We start from the raw sequence: 26,899 nt of genomic DNA, 5'->3' as shown, positions 1-26,899 counted from the left end.
TACTACTCAATCACTTCCTGATTCAGGAAATTAAAACAGAGACTTTCCTAATATGCCCACCCTCAGTGAGCTGTCATCACAGAACCTTAACCCATCACTGTCTATAGCTCGGCTAGCAGACTCATCCTGACATCTGCACCCCGAACAGTGGCATCTAGTGGCTGTTATCAGGTATTACAGCCCAGAAGGAACTATACGAGGGACAAGCTCTATATCTCTCTAGGCTTGATAAGGGCACTAAGTCCCCCCCTCTGCTCTACCCCCTTATCTTGGCCTACCACAGTTGGGGAGGTCTGTCTTCAGGGACTCTTCCTTTTACTCTCTCAGTCTCAAGGGAAGGCTACGCCCTTCCCCACTATTACATTCCCCGACACTTTAATGTTGGTCGTCCCTGACCACACTAGGCAATAAACATCAATCAACAGTTATAAAATTACATTACTAAATTTTACTAGAACATTCTTAGTAAGCGACTGGTCCTGAGGTCATCTTCTTGGATGGAAGACCGGCCCTTCTCAGTTAAGGGCCCTGGAACAGCAATTCAGGACAGTCCATTATCAACATTTTCAGAGGCACCGGTCCTTCTTGGTAAGGACCCTGGAAACGAAGTGTCCATGTCCACATTTTTAAATCAGGTCAACTCTTTAATAGCCCTTAATCCCCTCCTGGGGCTACATTTTGAGGCACACCGTCACAAGTAACACCCTGTGAGTCTCTTTTCTTCTTGGCCCTAGAGGGGGTCACCGGTTCTTCCCGCTAGGCCGCAAGTCTCTTAGATTCGGAGGATATCCATCCTCAAGGGGTGCCTCAGCAATTTAAATTCCAGCAGAAAAAGGCGCAACAAGCGCAACAAAAAGAAAACAAAAATAAAAACAAAAAGAGCAGCTCTCCCGGGCACGCAACTTTTGGGTGCTGCTTAAGGCCTTCCTGGCCTAGGAGGTAGGGGAACAGTCCTCCATTTTTTTTTTTCTGTTTCAACTGAAGTCAACATGGGGCACTTCGCCCCCACTGGGTAACAGTCCCAAACTACAGAAAGGACCACCACCGACGGGTCCTAGTAGGAGAAGAAGTGAAAGGTCAACGGACCTTTTAGTCCACTTAGCTCACTTCTTCCGGGCCTCCCTCTGTTCCTTCATGAAGGCGGCCCATGCTGCGGATGAAGGTGGCTTCCTCCACTTCCACGGCTGGTCGGGGTATCTGCTAGGCCCGGGGTCCTCGTCCGAGGACGTAGCACTGCCACAGCCGACCTGGGTAGGGCCGTAGCTGGTGACAGAAAAATGATGGACCTCCTGGCTAACACCAGCCTGAGTCTTTTCGGCGACTCTACGACTAGCCACCTCGGCCCCTTCTGGGTGCTTGGTGGTTGGGCCTACAGCCTCACTGGGAGAGTCAGCCCTACTACAGCTCGGGGCATCCTTCTCTTCTTCGACGCCAGCTCCCTGTTGCTGGCGCCCGGACTCCTCTTCCTGTGGGATGCTGGCCTTGGGAGGGGACACGAATCCTCCAGGGGCTTCCCTAGCCCGACGTTGCTGAGCCTCCCTCTCAGCTCTTCGCCGGAAGACCTGCCTGTCCTTTTCCAGGACCTCCTCCCATTTATATGGGTAGGTGACCGCAGCCGCGTACCACCCCTTTGCACACTCGCATTTCACGAAGAGGACAATCTCCCCTTCATGCAGGTTGTGGAGGCGATCGGGCAGGTATTCGCGCTTGACGGCTTCCCAGCTGACAAACACCTCATGCCCGGTCCACTCTTCCTCGAGGAACCCGTATCCCCCGCGGATACGGAACTCTATGACCCGCCCCCGGGTCTGGGAGCTCTCCACTGACTCCCTCCGTGCTGCGTTGGACCCCTCCAGCCAGCCTCTTAGGAAGGTGTCGGTCCACCGCCGCTGCTCACGTGGGGTCATCGGAGGGTCGCGGGTAGCCCACTGCGGACTTCCGGGCTTGGTGCACCGCCCTGCTGAGGGGGAATGCAGGGCCTCCAAGGCCAGTGACCAAAAGTTCTCCCGTGGGGCCTTTCTTTTAGGGGGCTTCCCTTCCGCACCGTCCCCTGAAGGCCTGGGGGCCTCTGTTGCCACGGAAACTACTGGGGCAGGTACCGCAGACGTGACCGGCCGCTGGGGCATGGACCGCTCACCTTCTGTAAGCTTCGCTGAAGCTATTGCTCCGGCCCCACCTGGATGTTCTCCTCCCTCAGCCGAGGGGGACGTTTCCTCCGGCATCCGGTTCCAGCACCACATGTGAAGCTCGTGGACTAGCAGGCCCAGCTCCGGATCAGGCCTAGTGGCCCACTGAACAGCCACTGGGGGTAAAAGCAGCGGATCGCGGGCAACGCCCGCCGGCGGACGACTTCCAGCCGCGGCCCCTGGTGTAGTGATCTTCAGGGGTTCCTCCTCACCGCTTGCCTCGCGCACGTTGTCAGGCTCTGGGGCTGCCATCTTCTCAGGACGTCTGCTGCCTCACCGCCTTCTCCTTACGTGCCGGACAGAAAATGGCGCCGGTCGCTTACCGGTGACGCGCGTCCTGCGCGTCCAGCTCCGCCTCTTCCTGGGCCGGACCTCTGACGCGACCGCCGCGTCACTTGTCACTCTCGGCCGCTCCGCCTTCAGCCGCGCCCCCTCTCTGTGCGCGCTGGTACTCACGGGGCCGGGCTTCACCTTACGCTGCGCCCTCTTCTTCCCGGGACGTCCCATCCTGGGACGCATCTCTACCGCTGGGCCCATCCTCCTTCGGGCCGGAACTCGTAGGGGCTGGGCATCTTTTCGCGCTCTCCAGCGCCGTCCACTCCCACGATGGGCGGTTCTTCTCCCAGCCTTTACCGCCGTCGTCACCATCTTGGAATCCATGCTTCGGGCCGCCATCTTGGGCCGCATGCCTTCCAACACTTTCTCCTTAGTGTTCTGTGTCGGCTCTTCCCCGCTTTCTTCATGCGAGGAGCTCGCATCCTGCCGACTACGCCAAATGTAAGGTGCCCCAGCGAGGTAGTCGTGGGCGAGCTGTAGACCCCTCTCGCTATGGCACCCTACAGACAATACGTGTCCTCTCTCTGAAGTGTGGCTGTGTATGTAGTGCTCTTCACTTACTTCACGCCATCCGATCGCGGCTGTCTCCAGGCAATTTTCTTCTGGGACCAGGGCAGCAATGATTTCAGAGGACACAAGGTTCTTAACCAGAACTTGGACTTTACTTGGGGAAGAGGAATATTTACAGTATTTACAGTCAGATATAATGGATAAGGCCCAACAGGCAATCATCTCCCTCACAGGCGCCGTTAACTGCTTCAGCCCTGGTTCCCTCTTTAGGCGGAACATCTCTGTGGCTATAATTCCTGGCCCTAGAGACTCCTCTGTATTAACAGTGAACGGATCCGATATCTCTCCCCCACGTCTTGGCTTGGAGTACTGTTTAGCTTCCTCTGCTGCCTGCAGACCAGAAGTGCCCCGTGTCCTCACTACGCTTTGGTGAGTTTCTACGGCGAGCGAACAGGACTCGTGCTCTTGCGTGGGGAGAACTGCGCACTGGGATCTCACTGTCTGAGGGTTCGGAGCTCCCGTTTACCCTAGCAGCCACTATAATAAGGCTGTCCCATCAGGTCGCAATCCCTTCTTGTACTACTCAATCACTTCCTGATTCAGGAAATTAAAACAGAGACTTTCCTAATATGCCCACCCTCAGTGAGCTGTCATCACAGAACCTTAACCCATCACTGTCTATAGCTCGGCTAGCAGACTCATCCTGACATCTGCACCCCGAACAGTGGCATCTTGTGGCTGTTTTCAGGTACTACAGCCCAGAAGGAACTATACCAGGTACAAGCTCTATATCTCTCTAGGCTTGATAAGGGCACTAAGTCCCCCCCTCTGCTCTACCCCCTTATCTTGGCCTACCACAGTTGGGGAGGTCTGTCTTCAGGGACTCTTCCTTTTACTCTCTCAGTCTCAAGGGAAGGCTACGCCCTTCCCCACTATTACAGACCTGCCACCTCTTTACCCGCAACAGCCAGCGTGATTGGCAGGTCATCATTTTCTTTGGAGGTGGTAACACCAGCTGGTGTTGAGCGCTGTCCGACATCGATAGCACCACCTTTGGATCAAGGCAACCTAACATGTCCGCCTGCATCTTCCTCACAGACCGGCAGTTTGCCGGGGACACCCTTATCAACCCCGTCTAAGCACAATAGCCAGCCCTCGGTCCCTCAGATGTGGACAAGTAAAAGACCATTTCCTCCTAGCCATGAGAAAGCTAAGAGGTTCAATTTCACCATCTGCAAGCTCTTGGCTACAGAAATGCTGCCTTTCCGCCTGGTGGACACAGAGGATTTTCGAGACCTTATGTCCGTCGCAGTGCCCCAGTACCAGATGCCCAGTCGGCACTACTTCTCAAAGAAAGGTGTGCCTGCGCTCCACCAGCATGTCGCACACAACATCACCGCTTCTTTGAGAAACTCTGTGTGTGACAGGGTGCATTTCACCACAGACACTTGGACGAGTAGGCATGGACAGGGGCGTTACATGTCGCTGACTGGGCACTGGGTAACTATGGTGACAGCAGGACAAGGGGCTGCTGTCCAAGTCTTGCCGTCCCCACGAGTTGTGCGTCAATCCTCTTTATGTCAAAGTTCCTCCACTGCTTCTGCCTCCTCAACCTCGTCTCGGTCTTCCACCTGCACCCAAAGCCTGTCTGGTCATGCCACAAGCTTTCTAACTGCGCAGAAGGGATCCTGCACACCTCCTTACTATGCTGGCAGTAGGGCTCAACGTCATCAGGCGGTTTTTACTTTGAAATGTCTGGGAAATGTGAGTCACACAGCTGAGGAGTTGTGGTCAGCTCTGGAGAACCAATTTCATGAATGGTTGTCTCCACTGGACCAGAAACCAGGGAAGGCCGTGTGCGACAATGCTGCAAACCTGGGTGCGGCCCTTCGCCGGGGCAATGTCACACACGTTTCTTTTATGGCTCACGTGTTGAACCTGGTTGTCCAGCAATTTTTAGCCCACTATCCCGGACTAGATGGCCTTCTGTAGAGGGCACGGTCGCTGTGTGCTCACTTCCGCCGTTCGCATCCCGCAGCTCAGCGACTTACATCTCTACAGAAGTCGTTGGGCCTGCCACTTCACCGGCTAAAATGCGATGTGCCTACCCGGTGGAATTCAACTCTGCACATGTTGCAGCGACTGTGGCAGCACCGACAAGCCCTGGTGCAATACGTTCTGACGTATAGCCTGGGCCAACGAGATCCAGAGGTGGGGCAAACGCTGGAGGAGTGGTCTCAGATCAGGGACCTATGCATCCTTCTGCACAGTTTTGAAATGGCGACGAAGATGTTTAGTGCTGACGATGCCATTATCAGCATGACTATTCCGGTGATTTACATGCTGGAGCACATGTTAAACAGAATTCGGAGTCAGGTGGTGGCACAAGAGGAGGTGGAGGAAGTAGAGGAGGAGGAGTTGTATGCGGAAGGGCTAACATCTGCAAGGTCCAGACGGTCGGCAGCACCAAGGCGGCAGGCATGTGAGGGTGGGGGAGATGGTTTTCCCAGGGCGCATGGTAGCAGCCAAACTAGTGAGGAAGGTGCAGGAGCCCAGGAAGAAGTGGAGGACGAACTGATGGAAGACTCATCAGATGAGGGAGACCTTGATCACATTTCTGTTGTGCGAGGTTGGGGGGAGAGGACAGAGGAAGGAAGCATGATTGTTACCTCGCCACCAACACAACAGGGACTTGGTGCTCCTGGATCGCAACACACATGAGTGCCTTCTTGCTGCACTACCTGCAACATGACCCTCGAATTGTGAGAATTAGAAATAATCCTGACTACTGGGTTGCCACACTGTTAGATCCCCGGTACAAAAGTAAATTTGCAGAAATTATTCCTGCCATAGAAAGGGATGCACGCATGCAGGAGTATCAGCAGAGACTGTTGCAGAATCTTACATGTGCTTTTCCACAAAACACCAGTGGTGCACGTAGTGAATCTCACAGTTCCAACTTGCCAACCGTGGGACCGTCAAGTGTTCAGCACTCAAACCGTAACAGAACCACAGTATCTGCTGGTAACATCAATTTTGCGGAATCATTTCACCACTTTTTTAGCCCATCCTTTGCAATGCCACAGGAGACAAGAAGTCTGACACATAGTCAACGCCTAGAGACGATGGTACAGGAGTATCTCCAAGTAAACATTGAAGCCACTACTGTGTCACTGGACCCTTGCTCTTTTTGGGCTTCCAATCTGGATAAATGGCCGGAGCTCGCCACTTACGCCTTGGAGATCTTGTCATGCCCCGCAGCCAGCGTTCTGTCTGAACGTGTGTTCAGCGCTGCTGGTGGTGTGCTGACAGATAAGCGCACGCGGCTCTCCACTGATAATGTAGACAGACTCACGTTCATAAAGATGAACAAATCATGGATCCGAAACGACTTTTCTACCCCTGTGTCATCCTGGGGAGAGTAAAAGCTTGATGATTGGTTAAAATCACCTCACCAACCGTTTTAAGCTTTCAAATTACTAATCATGTTTATCTGTATCTTGGCTGGAAAATAATTTGGGCTTTGTAGCAGTGTGCAGCACTGATCCTATTAGGCCATCTATAATAAGCTCCACCAGATTTAAAATTAAAAATAATTTTTAGCTGCATCTAGCCCGGAAAATAATTTTGGGGCTCCGAGATGCGCAAGACACATAAGTGCCTTCTTGCTGCACTACCTGCAGCATGACCCTCAGATTGTCAGAATTCGAAGTAATCATGACTACTGGGTTGCCACACTCTTAGATCCCCCAAACTTTTCGATCAACCTTTTCATTTTAATAAAGACCAAAAAAATGGTCATTTTTGAAATTATAAGCATTAGCAGGTTGTTAGAAACTGAAATCAAACAGTTTTCAACTCAAAACTTTATTCTAGGTGATGTTACATTTTCACATAGGACCCCTTGTTCGAAAGGAGCTTCTGAACTCTCTCATCCATTGAATTTGTCAGGTTTTGGATGGTTTCTGCTTCAATTGTTTTGCATGAGGACAGAATACCCTCCCAGAGCTGTTGCTTAGATGTGAACTGCCTCCCGCCATCATAGACACTCCTTTTGATGATGCTCCAGAGGTTCTGAATGGGGTAGAGGTCAGGGGAGCATGGGGGTCACACCATAAGTTTGTCCCCTTTTATGCCCATATCAGCCAGAGATGCAGATGTTTTATGTGCAGCATGAGATGGTGCATTATCATGCAAAAAAATGATCTTGCTGTGAAATACACGGTTCTTCTTCTTGAACCATGGCAGGAAGTGCTGTTTGAGAAAATCCACATACATTATGGAGTTCATCTTTAGCGCCTTCAGGGATCCTAAAGGGGCCGACAATCTCTCTCCCCATGATTCCAGCCCAAAACATTACTCCACCTCCTCCTTGTTGGCGCTGTAGCCGTGTTTGCGTGGGGTGTCCATCAACCAGCCATCCTCCACTCCATCCATCTGGACCATCGAGCGCTGCACGGCACTCATCCGTGAACAAAACAGTTTTGAAATCAGTCTTCATGTAATGTTTGGCCCACTGGAGCCGTTTCTGCTTGTGTGAAGTGGATAGAGGAGGTCGACAGGATGGCGTATGCACAGCTGCAAACCTCTGAAGGACCCTGCATCTTGTTGTTTGGGGGATGTTGGAGGCACCAGCAGCTTCAAAAACTTGTCTGCTGCTATGACAAGGCTTTTTTGCCGCTGCTCTTTTAACCTGACGTAATTGCCTGTAGGAAAGAGTCCTCAATTTGCCCTTATCAGCACGCACACGTGTGTACTGTGAATCAGCTACATACTTCTTGATTGCCAAGACACTTCATCCTGATCATCGCACAATGTTGATTGTAGTCATGCCTTGACCTAAACACTCCACAATTTGTTGCTTCTCAGCAGCCGACACATCCTTTTTCTTTCCCATTTTGGCAGAAAATGTAGGCTGCTTAATAATGTGAGACAGCCTTCTTAAGTAGTCTTGCCTTTCATTGGACACACCTGCCAAACTAATTAGCACAGGTGTCTGCAATTGCTTACAGTGATATAAAGAGCCCTGACACACATCACCATCAATGAGTTTAACTGACAAACAAATTCTTCCCTTATCACTCCTAAACACTTTTTGCATAATAATTTGGAACACAGTGTACATGTGCTTTTCCACAAAACACCAGTGGTTCACGTAGTGAATCTTACAGTTCTAACTTGCCAACCGTGGTCTGTATGGAGTTGTTCAATAAAGGGCCCAAAATTAAGATAACATAGATGGGAGAGGTCTCTATGAATAGGAATTCCTAAGTATTTGATACCCTGTGAGGGCCAGGCAAAGGGAAAGTTGGACTGGATGGAATCCTATATGGATTTGGGGAGGGAGACATCGAGGGCCTCAGACTTCGCTGCATTGATTTTAAAATTTGACCATGTAACAAAGTGATCTATTTCAGCCATAACAGCAGGGATGGATATATGTGATTGAGTGATATATACTAGGACATCATCAGCAAATAGAGAGCACTTGTACTCGGTGCCTCCCACCTCAATCCACCTAATATTGGGGTTATGGCGAATTGATGAGAGCAGGTGCTCCGTCACTAGGATGTATAAGAGAGGGGACAGAGGACATCCCTGCCTTGTCCCATTGGTGATTGTGAAAGGTGATGAAAATGTTCTGATGCACCCCCTGGGCCTTGGGACACCCGGAGCCGGACCCTTTTTGGTGGATGCTGGTGGTTGTAGTTTTCGTGGCGGCGACCCGGTTCCGTGGCTCAGGGTGGTCAAACCAGTGGCGGAACTATTTATGTGGTTTTGATGTTTAAATGTCCGACTACGCCACCCGTGGATTGCGGTCAGAGTGAACCGCCGCTACAGGGCAGACCGCTGAGGCTGGTGTTGTGGGTGCAGCAGAGCGTAGCATAACTCCCCACGGGAGGAGTATAGCCTCAGGGTAGTGTATGCGGAGGATGGGGGTGATGGTGCAGGGCAGCAGCAGTAACGACACGGAGTCAGTGATGCAGTCCAGGGCCTTTACTCACAGTTCTTATTATCCAGACCACATCTGCAGGTAACGGCTGCCCACGTCGTACTGTGCTCACCAGGTGAGGGGCTCAGACAACTCCCAGATAACTTTGGAGCGCTTCACAGGACCCCCTTTGTGTGTCCTTTGTCTGGCCTTTCTTATCAACCCTTCTGTCCGGCTGCCTCGGGCCTCCTCTTGGTAAACTTGGCGCCAGTTTCCCTGACCCTATGTGGTGCCTTCCTAGCGGGTGTAGCGAGGGGCTGCGCCACATAAAATGTCACAGCCTCCGGTTTCTAGCTGAGGGTCGTTTCCTGCCTCCACTAGTTTCGGGGACCGGTCTCCCCCTTTGGCCTGACCCCTCCACGCAGGTGGATTCGGGCGTGCGGTGGCGACTCGCCCGTCCGCACCCCTGGGATCCCTTCGTTCCTCGTTCCTGGAGCCTTCTCCGCTCCTCTTCCTTCCTTCTCCCTCTTCCAGGCCTGGGCCTCTGTTACTAGGCCCGCCTCCGGAGCAGAGCTCATGCAGAGCTCCTGCTCCCTGTCACTTCTGCTCAGACTTCTCTGCACTGAACTAAGATGGTGCCCACCTTTTATACTCCCTTCTCAATGCACCCAGGAACTGCTTCCTCCCTGCTCCTGCACTACAGGGTTCCCCTTCCTCAGTGTTCCCTCCCCCCACTCCAGCCAGGGACAGGGACTGTCATGCCCATCTCAGGGGCATATTGGTCGCCCTGCCCCACGGCAATGTGGTGTAATGCATGCAGGTGTCGGGTCCTGATCCACACTCCATCCTTACCTGAGAGTGAGATATCACACCTCTGGGTGAGGTGCAATACCTCTGTAGCAACCGAGCCCTCAGGGTGCTACAGTTCCATCTATCTTCAGCCTAGGTGACGTATTGTGATACAGGGCCGTGATTTTGGCTATAAAAGGGTCCCCTAGACCCCTACCCCAAGCTTTTTAAGAGAATCATATATGGCGTGCCAGGAGACTCTATGGAATGCTTTCTCAGCATCCAACGAGAGTATCTAATTACAAATTTTTAACTGCATCTAGCCCAGGAAATACTTTGTGCCTAGTAGCAGTGTCTGCTAGTCAGCGGATTATCCCGGCTGTTAAGCAAGCTACACCACCTGTAGTTTGGACACTTAATTTTTTCAAAGGAAATGCTTCGGGACCATGGGATACTCAGTGAAGAGCATCGGGAGGCACCCCAAGGCATAGGGGCTGGGACTGGCAGTAGGATGCCTTGCGGTGGACAGCCGAGCTCGATCCTTATAAAAGCTTTTTAACTGCAGCAGCTTTAGTGGACGCTACTGGAGCTGGAATTACGCGGCTGCTGGCATGAGACTTGCCCTCCAATAGATCCTTGTAAATGGATTTAAAGTGTATTCATTCAAATTAGAGAGACAATTTAAATTAAAAAGCTTAGAGCTGCCTCCACCACAGGGGGGCTCGCTCGACCCACCAGCGGACAGGCACCAGTATTGGGAGAGGGGGGCTGGCCGTCAGTGTTCACCGCGGCTCTGGCACAAACCCGGCGACACGGAGGTGGCACGGGCAGGAGCGGACTGAACGTGTCGGCTTCTCACTTTTTGGATTTTAGAAGGGCATGACATGCCTATATCTGTGTCTCCCCCTCCTTTTACTCCTCCACCTCTTTTCTTTTCGCATGACTATATGTACTTGTCACTTTTCCATGTGTTAGTTGTGTCTTCTGAGCAGTTTGTCAGCTTTTGGACACCTTTGAAGGTGTTTTCTATGTGTTTCTATGTGTTTTTGTTTGCCTGCCATTGGTTTTAACGGTGTTCGAAGGTGTTCGACGAACAGTTCGACGAACAGTTCGGCGAACACACGGGTGTTCGACGAACCGAACCGAACTCGAACACTACGGGGGTGGCTCAACACTACTCTTATGGTCAGCGGGGTCCTCTCTCTCTCCTGTAGAATGTAATCTCTTATGGTCAGTGGGGTCCTCTCTCTCCTGTAGAGTGTAAGCTGTTATGGTCAGTGGGGTCCTCTCTTTACTGTAGAGTGTAAGCTCTTATGGTCAGTGGGGTCCTCTCTATCCTGTAGAGTGTAAGCTCTTATGGTCAGTGGGGTTCTCTCTCTCTCCTGTAGAGTGTAAGCTCTCATGGTTAGTGGGGTCCTCTCTCTCTCCTGTAGAGTGTAAGCTCTTATCGTCAGTGGGGTCCTGTCTCTCCTGTAGAGTGTAAGCTCTTATGGTCAGTGGGGTCCTCTCTCCTGTAGAGTGTAAGTGACGCGCCCCCTGGGCCATATTCTTTAGGGGAATACCCGGAGCCGGATCAGATGGGAGTTGTAGTCTTCCGAGTGGCTGTGACCCGGTCCGTGCCCAGGGTGTGAAACTCAGTTGTATGTGGCAGTCCTACAGATGTTATTAAGTTCTTAATGTCGACTACGCCACCCGTTGTATTGCGGTCACTACGGCCGCCGCTGCAGCAGGGTCCGCTGAGGCTGATGGTGTTGGTGCAGCTTTTGGTAGTATAACCCCCAACGGGTGGGGTATAGCCTCAGGGGGTCAGGTGCAGAGGATGGGGGTTGTGGTGGTGCAGCATAGATGGTGATTAAAGACAGAGTCGGGTTGTGCAGTTTAGGGTATTTACTCACTGCTGATGTTCCGGTCACTCCAGCTTCAAGTGACCACCCGAGCCGTGCTGCGTCCACCAGGTCCTGGATCCAGCAAACCCCCAAACAAGTCCGGAGCGTGGCCCTGAGCTCTCCTTCTGTCCTTTCCTCTGGCCGTCCCCACTAGTGATCCACCTAGGTCCAGCTCCCTCGGGCCTTCTGTTGGGAGACCCTTGGCCTTGGGTTCCCTGACCCTCCACGTGGTCTGCCTTCGGGGTGGATGTGGTGGGTGGCCGTGGCAGACGCTGCCCACGGCCTCCGGTCTCTGGCTAGGGTGTGCTGTTGCCCCCACCAGTTTGGGCTCCGGTACCCTATTGCCGACTCTTCACCCGGGGATTGAATTTGGGTTCTTAGAGTCCTTTCTTTTTACCCCCTCTGGGTCTCTCTTTCTTCTCCTCTCTCACTCTGGCTCAGGCCGCTCTGCTCCTCTGCTCTCTTTCACTCCTCTGCAAAGGCTGACTGACTGACTCAGACAGACTGACTGACCCTGATCTTTGATGGTGCCCACCTTAAATACTCCCTCTATGTGTGAGCTCAGGTGACCAGCACCCAATGAGCTCCTATCTTTACCCAGGCTGCTCCCCCTATCTGCCCCTACACTACTTGGGATGTACCACCCCCCTCCCACTCCAGCCAGGAACAGACTCGGTCGTACCTGCACATTTCTAAGTGGGAGTACCGTTGGTCTGTTCCCCGGAAATGGGATGTGTGTAGTGCATGCAGCCTACCGAGCTCAGTTCAACTCTCCATCCTTATCCGGGAGTGGAATATCACACCTCTGGGTTGAGGTGCAATACCCCTGTAGCAGCCGAATCCTCAGGGTGCTACATTCCCCCCTGGTAAATCACAGCACGTCCTCGGGCTGTAAGAACAAAACACCACAAAACATACAAATTTTTGCATAAACATATAAAACATCATACAAAACATTATATATATATATATCAATAAAACTTTTTCATATAAAACATTCTTGTAGACTTTTCCTCGCTTCTGTTCCTCCTCCGGTCACTGTGCAACGCGTGACCGGGTAAAGTGCGACAGTCTTTTCTTGAAAAATGGTTTTCCTATAAAACCGGTAGGGGGCGCTTTAGGACGCGCAACTATTTACAAGGGAAGGTGGCCGCTCTCAGTCCTCGGCCAGGTATAAGGGAGGAATGACCGCTCTCAGTCCTCGGTCAGTGGGATTAAGGGTTAAACGGGTAAACAGTTCAATTCTCTGGTCCCAACGGGGACTACATTAGCAACAGTAACAGTTCACTGTGCCCCGACGGGCAACTATATACAGCTTCTGCTTCGCTGTTCTTAACGACGGCGTCCTCCTGCTCTTTCTTTATGGTTTCCTTTAACTCTAGTTTCAGACCCGTCCGGGTCCTCTTGTTCTTCCTCCTCACACCGCAGCTCTTCCTCCGTCAGGCGATGCACATGGAGGGCGTAAGGTCCTTTGGCACACTTGTGCCGGGTGAAGGTGACCTCGTCCCCGATGTAAAGGTCACGACCTCTGTGTCCCTCCGGTAGGTGGGATTCAACGTCTCTCCTGGTTACAAAGACGTCGCCTGGGGTGCGGTGGTCTCGGATGAAGCCCCACCCATGCTGCATGTTAAACTTAATCACAGTCCCGGTGGTGCGGGGACTATGCGCTGCACGGGGGTCTCTCCTGGCCCGGCTCTTCTGCTCCGCGCTTCTTACTTGAGCTTGCTGTTCCCGGACCCGCCTCTCTCTCCGCTCCCTCTCGAAGACCTCGAGTTGTTGGCGGCAGCACTCAGCACGCTCCGCTGCAGCTGCCCGAGTCTCTTGAGTGAACCCCATGAGATCTTCTCCGGTGGGGTCCCACTCAAACTGCGCTTCTGCTAGCGGGGGCGAGATCCTCTTGACGGGCCTTGGAGCCGGGATCAGGGGTTCATCCAGGGGTCTCTCTCTCCGGAGTCGGGGATGGTGAAACTCCGGTGGCCATATAAATGGCTGCCCATCCGGGCACGTATGCTGGGCGTACAGGTCCTCTCCCAGATGCGGCACTCTTGATCTTATGGGCGCGGTGGTGTTAGCGCCCGGGTTGTCCGGGCCTTGCGGCCAGGCCTGGGGTATCTGGAAGGTGAAGGGCACCGTAAGGACGGCGGCGCCCTGGGCTACTTGGCCCTGCGACCAGGCCGGGGGCTCCGCGGAGGTAGGGGGCGCTGTTGGTATTGCGGCGCCCGGGGGTACTAGGCCTTGCGACCAGGCTGGTGGTACTTCCTGCTTGGTCACGCTCGGGGTCGGGGCGTGTGACGTCACAGGGGTCGCGGCTCCCGTTTGAGGCCTAGTCTGCGGCGGTGACGTTGCAGCGACGGGCACGGCAGGATAGACTTCGGGCTCTGCGACGGGGAGCTGGGGCAGGTACGCGGTTTCCCGGTTTGGGGTATAGACGTCCCCTTTACCTGCCTCCACTCGTTCGGCTCCCTTCTCGGCGCCGTCTCCGGCCTTCAGTCCTCCCGCGCCATCCTCAGAGGCGGTCTGTCTCCTCGTCTCGGGTGGCGTGCTCCGCTGACAGGTCTCGGTCTGCTGGGCCATCTCACGGCTCCACTCCGCCAACGTCTCTCGCTGCACCCGGGCCATCCTCCTTGCGAGGCCCTCCAGAGCGGTCTGTGCACACTCCCGGTCTCGGGGGAGCTGTGCTAGGACCTCCACTAGGCCTAGTGGGGTCGTTGTTTCCAGCAGGCTCCTGACCAACGGGTCGGTGCTGCTCTGCTCTCTTTCCGTTATCTCCAGCAGGCTCCTGGCCAGCGGGCCGGTGCTGCTCTGCTCTCCCTCCTCTGTTTCTAGCAGGCTCCTGGCCAACGGGCCGGTGCTGCTCTGCTTTCTCGCCATCTCCGGGTAAGCTCCTCCGATATTCTTCTCCAGGCTTCTTGCCTCCGGGTGCGCTCTCTCCAGACTGCTCCAAGCGACACCCATCTTTGCTCTCTCCTTTCGTCTCCTCCCCCTTCGAGGGCGGTCCCGGGGCCACTTGGTGACTGTCAGCTCCAGGGGCGGTTCTTTCACGCTGACAGACACCTCTAGCATCACAGTCTCTGTTGGTGGGGGCGGTTTCCACTTTTGGCGCCATTTTCGGTCCTGGCCCACGATGGGAGGTGGCCTCTTGCCACCCTCTGGCACGCCCATAATGGCGTCCGCTCTTCCAAGGCGGGAAACCTTTGGAAATGGCGGGAATCGCTTCCCAGTGGCGGGAAACTCTGTAGATGGCGGGAAAACGCTGTTAATGGCGGACAACCGGCGGGAATCGACTGGTGATGGGGTCCGATGGCGGGGACCCTCCGGAACCGGCAGGAGACTTCTTTTTGAGGTAAACTTGCACTTTTCTTCAGGCACGCAGTACCCGGGTGTTGCGGGCACGTAATCCTGCCGACTACGCCAAAGTTGACGCGCCCCCTGGGCCGTATTCTTTAGGGGAATACCCGGAGCCGGATCAGATGGGAGTTGTAGTCTTCCGAGTGGCTGTGACCCGGTCCGTGCCCAGGGTGTCAAACTCAGTTGTATGTGGCAGTCCTACAGATGTTATTAAGTTCTTAATGTCGACTACGCCACCCGTTGTATTGCGGTCACTACGGCCGCCGCTGCAGCAGGGTCCGCTGAGGCTGATGGTGTTGGTGCAGCTTTTGGTAGTATAACCCCCAACGGGTGGGGTATAGCCTCAGGGGGTCAGGTGCAGAGGATGGGGGTTGTGGTGGTGCAGCATAGATGGTGATTAAAGACAGAGTCGGGTTGTGCAGTTTAGGGTATTTACTCACTGCTGATGTTCCGGTCACTCCAGCTTCAAGTGACCACCCGAGCCGTGCTGCGTCCACCAGGTCCTGGATCCAGCAAACCCCCAAACAAGTCCGGAGCGTGGCCCTGAGCTCTCCTTCTGTCCTTTCCTCTGGCCGTCCCCACTAGTGATCCACCTAGGTCCAGCTCCCTCGGGCCTTCTGTTGGGAGACCCTTGGCCTTGGGTTCCCTGACCCTCCACGTGGTCTGCCTTCGGGGTGGATGTGGTGGGTGGCCGTGGCAGACGCTGCCCACGGCCTCCGGTCTCTGGCTAGGGTGTGCTGTTGCCCCCACCAGTTTGGGCTCCGGTACCCTATTGCCGACTCTTCACCCGGGGATTGAATTTGGGTTCTTAGAGTCCTTTCTTTTTACCCCCTCTGGGTCTCTCTTTCTTCTCCTCTCTCACTCTGGCTCAGGCCGCTCTGCTCCTCTGCTCTCTTTCACTCCTCTGCAAAGGCTGACTGACTGACTCAGACAGACTGACTGACCCTGATCTTTGATGGTGCCCACCTTAAATACTCCCTCTATGTGTGAGCTCAGGTGACCAGCACCCAATGAGCTCCTATCTTTACCCAGGCTGCTCCCCCTATCTGCCCCTACACTACTTGGGATGTACCACCCCCCTCCCACTCCAGCCAGGAACAGACTCGGTCGTACCTGCACATTTCTAAGTGGGAGTACCGTTGGTCTGTTCCCCGGAAATGGGATGTGTGTAGTGCATGCAGCCTACCGAGCTCAGTTCCACTCTCCATCCTTATCCGGGAGTGGAATATCACACCTCTGGGTTGAGGTGCAATTCCCCTGTAGCATCCTCAGGGTGCTACATTAGCTCTTATGGTCGGTGGGGTCCTCGCTCTCCTGTAGAGTGTAAGCTCTTATGGTCAGTGGGGTCCTCTCTCCTGTAGAGTGTAAGCTCTTATGGTCAGTGGGGTCCTCTCTCTCCTGTAGAGTGTAAGCTCTTATGGTCAGCGGGGTCCTCTCTCTCTCCTGTAGAGTGTAAGCTCTTATGGTCAGTCAGGTCCTCTCTCTCCTGTACAGTGTAAGCTCCTATGGTCAGTGGGGTCCTCTCTCCTGTGGAGTGTAAGCTCTTATGGTCAGCGGGGTCCTCTCTCTCTCCTGTAGAGTGTAAGCTCTTATGGTCAGCGGGGTCCTCTCTCTCTCCTGTAGAATGTAAGCTCTTATGGTCAGTGGGGTCCTCTCTCTCCTGTAGAGTGTAAGCTGCTATGGTCAGTGGGGTCCTCTCTCTCCAGTAGAGTATAAGCTCTTATGGTCAGCGGGATCCTCTCTCTGTCTTGTAGAATGTAAGCTCTTATGGTCAGTGGGGTCCTCTTTCTCCTATAGATTGTAAGCTCTAATGGTCAGTGGGGTCCTCTCTCTCCTATAGAGTGTAAGATCTTATGGTCAGTGAAGTCCTCTCTCTCTCTCCTGTAGAGTGTAAGCTCTTATGGTCAGTGGGGTTCTCTCTCTCTCCTGTAGAGTGTATGCTCTCATTGTCAGTGGGGTCCTGTCTCTCTCCTGTAGAGTGTAAGGTCTTATGATCATTCGGGTCCTCTCTCTCTCCTGTAGAGTGTAAGCTCTTATGATAAGTGTGGTCCTCTCTCTCCTGTAAAGTGTAAGCTTTTATGGTCAGTGGGGTCCTTTCTCTCCTGTAGAGTGTAAGCTCTTATGGTCAGTTGGGTCCTTTCTCTCTCCCTTGTACAGTGTAAGATCTTATGGTCAGTGGGGTCCTCTCTCTCCTATAGAGTGTAAGCTCTTATTGTCAGTGAGGTCCTCTCTCTCCTGTAGAGTGTAATCTCTTATGGTCAGCGGGGTCCTCTCTCTCCTGTAGAGTGTAAGTTCTTATGGTCAGTGGGATCCTCTCTCTCCTGTAGACTGTAAGCTCTTATGGTCATCGGTGTCTACTTTCTCACCTGTAGAGGTGTAAGCTCTTATGGTCAGTGGGGTTTTCTCTCTCTCCTGTAGAGTGTAAGCTCTTATGGTCAGTGGGGTCCTCTCTCTCCTGTAGAGTTTAAGCTCTTATGGTCAGTGGGGTCCTCTCTCCTGTAGAGTTTAAGCTCTTAAGGTCGATGGGATCCTTGCTCTCCTGTAGAGTGTAAGCTCTTATGGTCAGTGGGGTCCTCTCTCCTGTAGAGTGTAAGCTCTTAAGGTCGATGGGGTCCTCGCTCTCCTGTAGAGTGTAAGCTCTTATGGTCAGTGTGGTCCTCTCTCTCTCCTGTAGAGTGTAAGCTCTTATGGTCAGTGGGGTCCTCTCTCTCCTGTACAGTGTAAGCTCTTATGGTCAGTGGGGTCCTCTCTCCTGTGAAGTGTAGGCTCTTATGGTCAGCGTGGTCCTCTCTCCTGTAGAGTGTAAGCTCTCATGGTCAGTGGGGTCCTCTCTCTCTCCTGTAGAGTGTAAGCTCTTATGGTCAGTGAGGTCCTTTCTCTCTCCTGTAGAGTGTAAGCTCTTATGGTCAGCTTGGTCCTCTCTCTCTCCTGTAGAATGTAAGCTCTCATGGTCAGTGGGGTCCTCTCCCTCTCCTGTAGAGTGTAAGCTTTTATGGTCAGTGGGGTCCTCTCTCTCTCCTGTAGAGTGTAAGTTCTTATGGTCAGTGAGGTCCTCTCTCTCTCCTGTAGAGTGTAAGCTCTTATGGTCAGTGGGGTCCTCTCTCTCCTGTAGAGTGTAAGCTCTTATGGTCAGTGGGGTCCTCACTCTCTCCTATAGAGTGTAAGCTGTTATGGTTAGTGGGGTCCTCTCTCTCTCCAGTAGAGTGTAAGCTCTTACAGTCATTGGGGTCCTCTCTCTCCTGCAGAGTGTAAGCTCTCATGGTCAGTGGGGTCCTCTCTCTCTCTCCTGTAGAGTGTAAGCTCTTATGGTCTGCGGGGTCCTCTCTCTCTCCTGTAGAATGTAATCTCTTATGGTCAGTGGGGTCCTCTCTCTCCTGTAGAGTGTAAGCTGTTATGGTCAGTGGGGTCCTCTCTTTCCTGTAGAGTGTAAGCTCTTATGGTCAGTGGGGTCCTCTCTCTCCTGTAGAGTGTAAGCTCTTATGGTCAGTGGGGTTCTCTCTCTCTCCTGTAGAGTGTAAGCTCTCATGGTTAGTGGGGTCCTCTCTCTCTCCTGTAGAGTGTAAGCTCTTATCGTCAGTGGGGTCCTTTCTCTCCTGTAGAGTGTAAGCTCTTATGGTCAGTGGGGTCCTCTCTCCTGTAGAGTGTAAGCTCTTATGGTCGGTGGGGTCCTCGCTCTCCTGTAGAGTGTAAGCTCTTATGGTCAGTGGGGTCCTCTCTCTCTCCTGTAGAGTGTAAGTTCTTATGGTCAGTGGGGTCCTCTCTCTCCTGTAGAGTGTAAGCTCTTATGGTCAGCGGGGTCCTCTCTCTCTCCTGTAGAGTGTAAGCTCTTATGGTCAGCGGGGTCCTTTGTCTCTCCTGTAGAATGTAAGCTCTTATGGTCAGTGGGGTCCTCTCTCTCCTGTAGAGTGTAAGCTGTTATGGTCAGTGGGGTAGTCTCTCTCCTGTAGAGTGTAAGCTCTTATGGTCAGCAGGATCCTCTCTCTGTCCTGTAGAATGTAAGCTCTTATGGTCAGTGGGGTCCTCTCTCGCCTATAGATTGTAAGCTCTTATGGTCAGTGGGGTCCTCTGTCTCCTATAGAGTGTAAGCTCTTATGGTCAGTGAAGTCCTCTCTCTCTCTCCTGTAGAGTGTAAGCTCTTATGGTCAGTGGGGTTCTCTCTCTCTCCTGTAGAGTGTATGCTCTCATTGTCAGTGGGGTCCTGTCTCTCTCCTGTAGAGTGTAAGGTCTTATGATCATTCGGGTCCTCTCTCTCTCCTGTAGAGTGTAAGCTCTTATGATAAGTGGGGTCCTCTCTCTCCTGTAAAGTGTAAGCTTTTATGGTCAGTGGGGACCTTTCTCTCCTGTAGAGTGTAAGCTCTTGTGGTCAGTTGGGTCCTTTCTCTCTCCCTTGTAGAGTGTAAGATCTTATGGTCAGTGGGGTCCTCTCTCTCCTGTAGAGTGTAAGCTCTTATGGTCAGCGGGGTCCTCTCTCTCCTGTAGAGTGTAAGTTCTTATGGTCAGTGGGGTCCTCTCTCTCCTGTAGAGTGTAAGCTCTTATGGTCATCGGGGTCTACTTTCTCACCTGGAGAGGTGTAAGCTCTTATGGTCAGTGGGGTCCCCTCTCTCTCCTGTAGAGTGTAAGCTCTTATGGTCAGTGGGGTCCTCTCTCTCCTGTAGAGTTTAAGCTCTTATGGTCAGTGGGTTCCTCTCTCCTGTAGAGTGTAAGCTCTTATGGTCGATGGGGTCCTCGCTCTCCTGTAGAGTGTAAGCTCTCATGGTCAGTGGGGTCCTCTCTCTCTCATGTAGAGTGTAAGCTCTTATGGTCAGTGAGGTCCTCTCTCTCTCCTGTAGAGTGTAAGCTCTTATGGTCAGCTTGGTCCTCTCTCTCTCCTGTAGAATGTAAGCTCTCATGGTCAGTGGGGTCCTCTCCCTCTCCTGTAGAGTGTAAGCTTTTATGGTCAGTGGAGTCCTCTCTCTCTCCTGTAGAGTGTAAGTTCTTATGGTCTGTGGGGTCCTCTCTCTCTCCTGTAGAGTGTAAGCTCTTATGGTCAGTGGGGTCCTCTCTCTCCTGTAGAGTGTAAGCTCTTATGGTCAGTGGGGTCCTCACTCTCTCCTGTAGAGTGTAAGCTGTTATGGTTAGTGGGGTCCTCTCTCTCTCCAGTAGAGTGTAAGCTCTTATAGTCATTGGGGTCCTCTCTCTCCTGCAGAGTGTAAGCTCTTATGGTCAGTGGGGTTCTCTCTCTCTCCTGTAGAGTGTAAGCTCTCATGGTTAGTGGGGTCCTCTCTCTCTCCTGTAGAGTGTAAGCTCTTATCGTCAGTGGGGTCCTCTCTCTCCTGTAGAGTGTAAGCTCTTATGGTCAGTGGGGTCCTCTCTCCTGTAGAGTGTAAGCTCTTATGGTCGGTGGGGTCCTTGCTCTCCTGTAGAGTGTAAGCTCTTATGGTCAGTGGGGTCCTCTCTCTCTCCTGTAGAGTGTAAGCTCTTATGGTCAGTGGGGTCCTCTCTCTCCTGTAGAGTGTAAGCTCTTATGGTCAGCGGGGTCCTCTCTCTCTCCTGTAGAGTGTAAGCTCTTATGGTCAGTCAGGTCCTCTCTCTCCTGTACAGTGTAAGCTCCTATGGTCAGTGGGGTCCTCTCTCCTGTGGAGTGTAAGCTCTTATGGTCAGCGGGGTCCTCTCTCTCTCCTGTAGAGTGTAAGCTCTTATGGTCAGCGGGGTCCTCTCTCTCTCCTGTAGAATGTAAGCTCTTATGGTCAGTGGGGTCCTCTCTCTCCTGTAGAGTGTAAGCTGTTATGGTCAGTGGGGTCCTCTCTCTCCTGTAGAGTGTAAGCTCTTATAGTCAGCGGGATCCTCTCTCTGTCCTGTAGAATGTAAGCTCTTATGGTCAGTGGGGTCCTCTCTCTCCTATAGAGTGTAAGCTCTTATGGTCAGTGGGGTCCTCTCTCTCCTATAGAGTGTAAGCTCTTATGGTCAGTGAGGTCCTCTCTCTCTCTCCTGTAGAGTGTAAGCTCTTATGGTCAGTGGGGTCCTCTCTCTCCTGTAAAGTGTAAGCTGTTATGGTCAGTGGGGTTCTCTCTCTCTCTCCTGTAGAGTGTAAGCTCTTATGATCATTCGGGTCCTCTCTCTCTCCTGTAGAGTGTAAGCTTTTATGATAAGTGGGGTCCTCTCTCCTGTAAAGTGTAAGCTTTTATGGTCAGTGGGGTCCTTTCTCTCCTGTAGAGTGTAAGCTCTTATGCTCAGTGGGGTCCGCTCTCTCTCTCCTGTAGTTTGTAAGCTCTTATGATCAGTGGTGTCCTCTCTCTCTCCTGTAGAGTGTAAGCTCTTATGGTCAGTGGGGTCCTCTCTCTCTCTCCTGTAGAGTGTAAGCTCTTATGATCAGTGGGGTTCTCTCTCTCCTGTAGAGTGTAAGCTCTTATGGTCAGTGAGGTCCTCTCTCTCTCTCCTGTAGAGTGTAAGCTCTTATGGTCAGTGGGGTCCTCTCTCTCCTTCCTGTAGAGTGTAAGCTCTTATGGTCAGTGGGGTTCTCTCTCTATCCTGTAGAGTGTAAGCTCTTATGGTCAGTGGGGTCCACTCTCTCTCTCCTGTAGAGTGTAAGCTCTTATCGTCAGTGGGGTCCTCTCTCTCTCCTCTAGAGTGTAAGCTCTTATGGTCAGTGAGGTCCTCTCTCTCCTGTAGAGTGTAAGCTCTTATGGTTAGTGGGGTCCTCTCTCTCTTCTGTATAGTGTAAGCTCTTATGGTCAGTGGGGTCCTCTCTCTCCTGTAGAGTGTAAGCTCTTACGGTCAGTGGGGTCCTCTCTCTCTCCTGTAGAGTGTAAGCTCTTATGGTCAGTGGGGTCCTCTCTCTCTCCTGTAGAGTGTAAGCTCTTATGGTCAGTGGGGTCCTCTCTCTCTCTCTTGTAGAGTGTAAGCTCTCATGATCAGTGGGGTCCTCTCTCTCCTGTAGAGTGTAAGCTCTTATGATCAGTGGGATCCTCTCTCTCCTGTAGAGTGTAATCTCTTATGGTCAGTGGGGTCCTCTATCTCTCTCTTGTACAGTGTAAGCTCTTATGGTCAGTGGGGTCCTCTCTCTCTCCTGTAGAGTGTAAGCTCTTATGGTCAGTGGGGTCCTCTTTCTCTCCTGTAGAGTGTAAGCTCTTATGGTCAGTGGGGTCCTCTCTCTCTCTCTTGTAGAGTGTAAGCTCTTATGGTCAGTGGGGTCCTCTCTCTCTCCTGTAGAGTGTAAGCTCTTATGGTCAGTGGGGTCCTCTTTCTCTCCTGTAGAGTGTAAGCTCTTATGGTCAGTGAGGTCCTCTCTCTCTCCTGTAGAGTGTAAGCTCTTATGGTCAGCTTGGTCCTCTCTCTCTCCTGTAGAATGTAAGCTCTCATGGTCAGTGGGGTCCTCTCCCTCTCCTGTAGAGTGTAAGCTTTTATGGTCAGTGGAGTCCTCTCTCTCTCCTGTAGAGTGTAAGTTCTTATGGTCTGTGGGGTCCTCTCTCTCTCCTGTAGAGTGTAAGCTCTTATGGTCAGTGGGGTCCTCTCTCTCCTGTAGAGTGTAAGCTCTTATGGTCAGTGGGGTCCTCACTCTCTCCTGTAGAGTGTAAGCTGTTATGGTTAGTGGGGTCCTCTCTCTCTCCAGTAGAGTGTAAGCTCTTATAGTCATTGGGGTCCTCTCTCTCCTGCAGAGTGTAAGCTCTTATGGTCAGTGGGGTTCTCTCTCTCTCCTGTAGAGTGTAAGCTCTCATGGTTAGTGGGGTCCTCTCTCTCTCCTGTAGAGTGTAAGCTCTTATCGTCAGTGGGGTCCTCTCTCTCCTGTAGAGTGTAAGCTCTTATGGTCAGTGGGGTCCTCTCTCCTGTAGAGTGTAAGCTCTTATGGTCGGTGGGGTCCTTGCTCTCCTGTAGAGTGTAAGCTCTTATGGTCAGTGGGGTCCTCTCTCTCTCCTGTAGAGTGTAAGCTCTTATGGTCAGTGGGGTCCTCTCTCTCCTGTAGAGTGTAAGCTCTTATGGTCAGCGGGGTCCTCTCTCTCTCCTGTAGAGTGTAAGCTCTTATGGTCAGTCAGGTCCTCTCTCTCCTGTACAGTGTAAGCTCCTATGGTCAGTGGGGTCCTCTCTCCTGTGGAGTGTAAGCTCTTATGGTCAGCGGGGTCCTCTCTCTCTCCTGTAGAGTGTAAGCTCTTATGGTCAGCGGGGTCCTCTCTCTCTCCTGTAGAATGTAAGCTCTTATGGTCAGTGGGGTCCTCTCTCTCCTGTAGAGTGTAAGCTGTTATGGTCAGTGGGGTCCTCTCTCTCCTGTAGAGTGTAAGCTCTTATAGTCAGCGGGATCCTCTCTCTGTCCTGTAGAATGTAAGCTCTTATGGTCAGTGGGGTCCTCTCTCTCCTATAGAGTGTAAGCTCTTAAGGTCAGTGGGGTCCTCTCTCTCCTATAGAGTGTAAGCTCTTATGGTCAGTGAGGTCCTCTCTCTCTCTCCTGTAGAGTGTAAGCTCTTATGGTCAGTGGGGTCCTCTCTCTCCTGTAAAGTGTAAGCTGTTATGGTCAGTGGGGTTCTCTCTCTCTCTCCTGTAGAGTGTAAGCTCTTATGATCATTCGGGTCCTCTCTCTCTCCTGTAGAGTGTAAGCTCTTATGATAAGTGGGGTCCTCTCTCCTGTAAAGTGTAAGCTTTTATGGTCAGTGGGGTCCTTTCTCTCCTGTAGAGTGTAAGCTCTTATGTTCAGTGGGGTCCGCTCTCTCTCTCCTGTAGTTTGTAAGCTCTTATGATCAGTGGTGTCCTCTCTCTCTCCTGTAGAGTGTAAGCTCTTATGGTCAGTGGGGTCCTCTCTCTCTCTCCTGTAGAGTGTAAGCTCTTATGATCAGTGGGGTTCTCTCTCTCCTGTAGAGTGTAAGCTCTTATGGTCAGTGAGGTCCTCTCTCTCTCTCCTGTAGAGTGTAAGCTCTTATGGTCAGTGGGGTCGTCTCTCTCCTGTAGAGTGTAAGCTCTTATGATCAGTGGTGTTCTCTCTCTCTCCTGTAGAGTGTGAGCTCTTATGGTCAGTGGGGTCCTCTCTCTCTCTCCTGTAGAGTGTAAGCTCTTATGATCAGTGGGGTTCTCTCTCTCCTGTAGAGTGTAAGCTCTTATGGTCAGTGGGATCCTCTCTCTCTCTCCTGTAGAGTGTAAGCTCTTATGGTCAGTGAGGTCCTCTCTCTCTCTCTCCTGTAGAGTGTAAACTCTTATGGTCAGTGGGGTTCTCTCTCTCCTGAAGAGTGCAAGCTCTTATGGTCAGTGGGGTCCTCTCTCTCCTGTAGAGTGTAAGCTGTTATGGTCAGTGGGGTCCTCTCTCTCCTGTAGAGTGTAGGCTCTTATGGTCAGCGGGGTCCTCTCTCTGTCCTGTAGAATGTAAGCTCTTATGGTCAGTGGGGTCCTCTCTCTCCTGTAGAGTGTAGGCTCTTATGGTCAGCGGGGTCCTCTCTCTGTCCTGTAGAATGTAAGCTCTTATGGTCAGTGGGGTCCTCTCTCTCCTATACATTATAAGCTCTTATGGTCAGTGGGGTCCTCTCTCTCCTGTAGAGTGTAAGCTCTTATGGTCAGTGGGGTCCTCTCTCTCTCTCCTGTAGAGTGTAAGCTCCTATGGTCAGTGGGGTTCTCTCTCTCTCCTGTAGAGTGTAAGCTCTTATGATCAGTGGGGTTCTCTCTCTCTCCTGTAGAGTGTAAGCTCTTATGGTCAGTGGGGTCCTCTCTCTCCTTCCTGTAGAGTGTAAGCTCTTATGGTCAGTGGGGTTCTCTCTCTCTCCTGTAGTGTGTAAGCTCTTATGGTCAGTGGGGTCCACTCTCTCTCTCCTGTAGAGTGTAAGCTCTTATCGTCAGTGGGGTCCTCTCTCTCTCCTCTAGAGTGTAAGCTCTTATGGTCAGTGAGGTCCTCTCTCTCCTGTAGAGTGTAAGCTCTTATGGTTAGTGGGGTCCTCTCTCTCTTCTGTATAGTGTAAGCTCTTATGGTCAGTGGGGTCCTCTCTCTCCTGTAGAGTGTAAGCTCTTACGGTCAGTGGGGTCCTCTCTCTCTCCTGTAGAGTGTAAGCTCTTATGGTCAGTGGGGTCCTCTCTCTCTCCTGTAGAGTGTAAGCTCTTATGGTCAGTGGGGTCCTCTCTCTCTCTCTTGTAGAGTGTAAGCTCTTATGATCAGTGGGGTCCTCTCTCTCCTGTAGTGTGTAAGCTCTTATGATCAGTGGGATCCTCTCTCTCCTGTAGAGTGTAATCTCTTATGGTCAGTGGGGTCCTCTATCTCTCTCTTGTAGAGTGTAAGCTCTTATGGTCAGTGGGGTCCTCTATCTCTCTCTTGTAGAGTGTAAGCTCTTATGGTCAGTGGGGTCCTCTATCTCTCTCTTGTAGAGTGTAAGCTCTTATGGTCAGTGGGGTCCTCTCTGTCTCTTTCCTCTCCCCATCGTATATTTTCTGAATAACTACAATCTCTCCAATTCTAATATTTACACAATTGTATTTGTTGCAAATCAAATTTTTGCAGAAAATTTGGGGGATTTGAATTTCAGAAGATCCCCTCATCTCTATTTGTTACTATGTGACATCTGTTAACCAAGCTAAGCTCTATTCACATCTATAGATCGATATTCGTGTGCGTTTATTGGAAAAAATATGAAAAATTAGCAGTCCCAATCCCCTTGCAGGCTGGACATGATTGGTGGTCTATGATGTCATTGACTTTAATGCGGTCCATTGGATTTTCCACAGTGGTGTCAAAACTTTTCCAGTGTAGCTTGCTGCAGGTGTGACCAGAGGCCGTAAATGGGCAATGTTATGAATCCTTGAATGTTTTGATTGATGAATGGGAATCGATTCTGGGCATCTGCAGGGAGTCTCAGGAACAAGATTCAGAATGGTAACAACAACAAGTCCTGTAAAATGTGAATGTCAGAATAGTTTTCAGACTGGATTATTATAAAGCAAATAGATCAGACATACAGAGTACACTTATCTTCTTGATATCCTGTATGACACATGGTAATGGGATGCCGAGTCATACGCTCACCATTGATAAGAGATAAGTGACGCTTTATAACAGTAACAGCTGTGTTTCATTTGTTCTTCAGGTCATGAATGTTCTGCATCTGAACATGTCCAAAAAGGAAAGGAACCTCAGCGCTCTCCATTCAGTCCGTCTGTGAGATGACATTGTACAAGGGACCGTCACCCATCACATTTTGCTGCGGCCCCTCGTGATCACCTGGATTTATATATTTTCTGGCTAACGCAAACATTTCATTTAAATATTAGTAAAATAAACATATTTTTTGTATTATACATTCAGTCGTCATAAAATATTCTCGGAGTTTGTGTAAGCTCAAATAATAAAGGAAGAAAAGCGTAAATCGGCCACAAAACGGCAAAGCTTCAACAAGGGAAGCCGTAACGATAGGAATAACTTTCCTTTCTATAAATCGTTAACTCAACAGTGTAATCTTCATCTTGATTTAATCCTGCACTAAAAACTGAAACTTATTTAAAATCCAAATTGAAGGGATCTCCATCACATCCATTAAATGATAAAATCCCAGGCTATAGATGGATTTGAGTCGCTCACCCAACATGCAAAGTAACTTGCTGGTAGACATCTATCTGCACCATCAAATCTGTAACACCTACAAACATTAAATTATACCAATTTATGTAGCGCCATAACGTTTGCAAATTGTATCCATAAAAAGCATCCAAAATTATAATTCTACAGACAAGTAATCGTATGAATTGGCAAAGTAAAGAATGTGGCCTCAGTTGGTCAAAGTAACTTTATATAGTTACTAGTGATGAGCGAGCATACTCGCAAGTAATCGGTACTCGCCCGAGCATCTCAGTACTGAAGCAGGAGCTCAGGTCCCCTCCCTGCATGTTTGGCGCTCTTTACAGAGCCAATGAACATGCAAGGATTGCCTGCCACACACTGTAATGCCGTAGCCATGTTGGTTGTGGCATTACAGTG

General features: G+C 51.5%; 1 protein-coding gene across 2 annotated transcripts in view; it reads left to right on the top strand.

Annotated features, from left to right (window-relative positions):
• The window catches only part of LOC141153065 (uncharacterized), a 204,495-nt gene extending 178,272 nt beyond the window's left edge, over positions 1-26,223 (top strand). For both annotated transcript variants that reach the window (XM_073637740.1, XM_073637739.1), the window contains one exon: positions 26,013-26,223. In XM_073637740.1, coding sequence (XP_073493841.1) covers positions 26,013-26,087 — 75 coding nt within the window. In that variant the 3' untranslated portion in view covers positions 26,088-26,223. The remainder of the gene's footprint in view (positions 1-26,012) is intronic.
• The last annotated feature ends 676 nt before the right edge of the window (positions 26,224-26,899 follow it).

Source organism: Phyllobates terribilis, unplaced genomic scaffold, assembly GCF_046119375.1.
Source record: "Phyllobates terribilis strain yellow unplaced genomic scaffold, ASM4611937v1 Scaffold_7__3_contigs__length_470593459, whole genome shotgun sequence".
Taxonomy (NCBI): domain Eukaryota; kingdom Metazoa; phylum Chordata; class Amphibia; order Anura; family Dendrobatidae; genus Phyllobates; species Phyllobates terribilis.
This window is presented reverse-complemented; position numbering and strand designations above follow the sequence as displayed.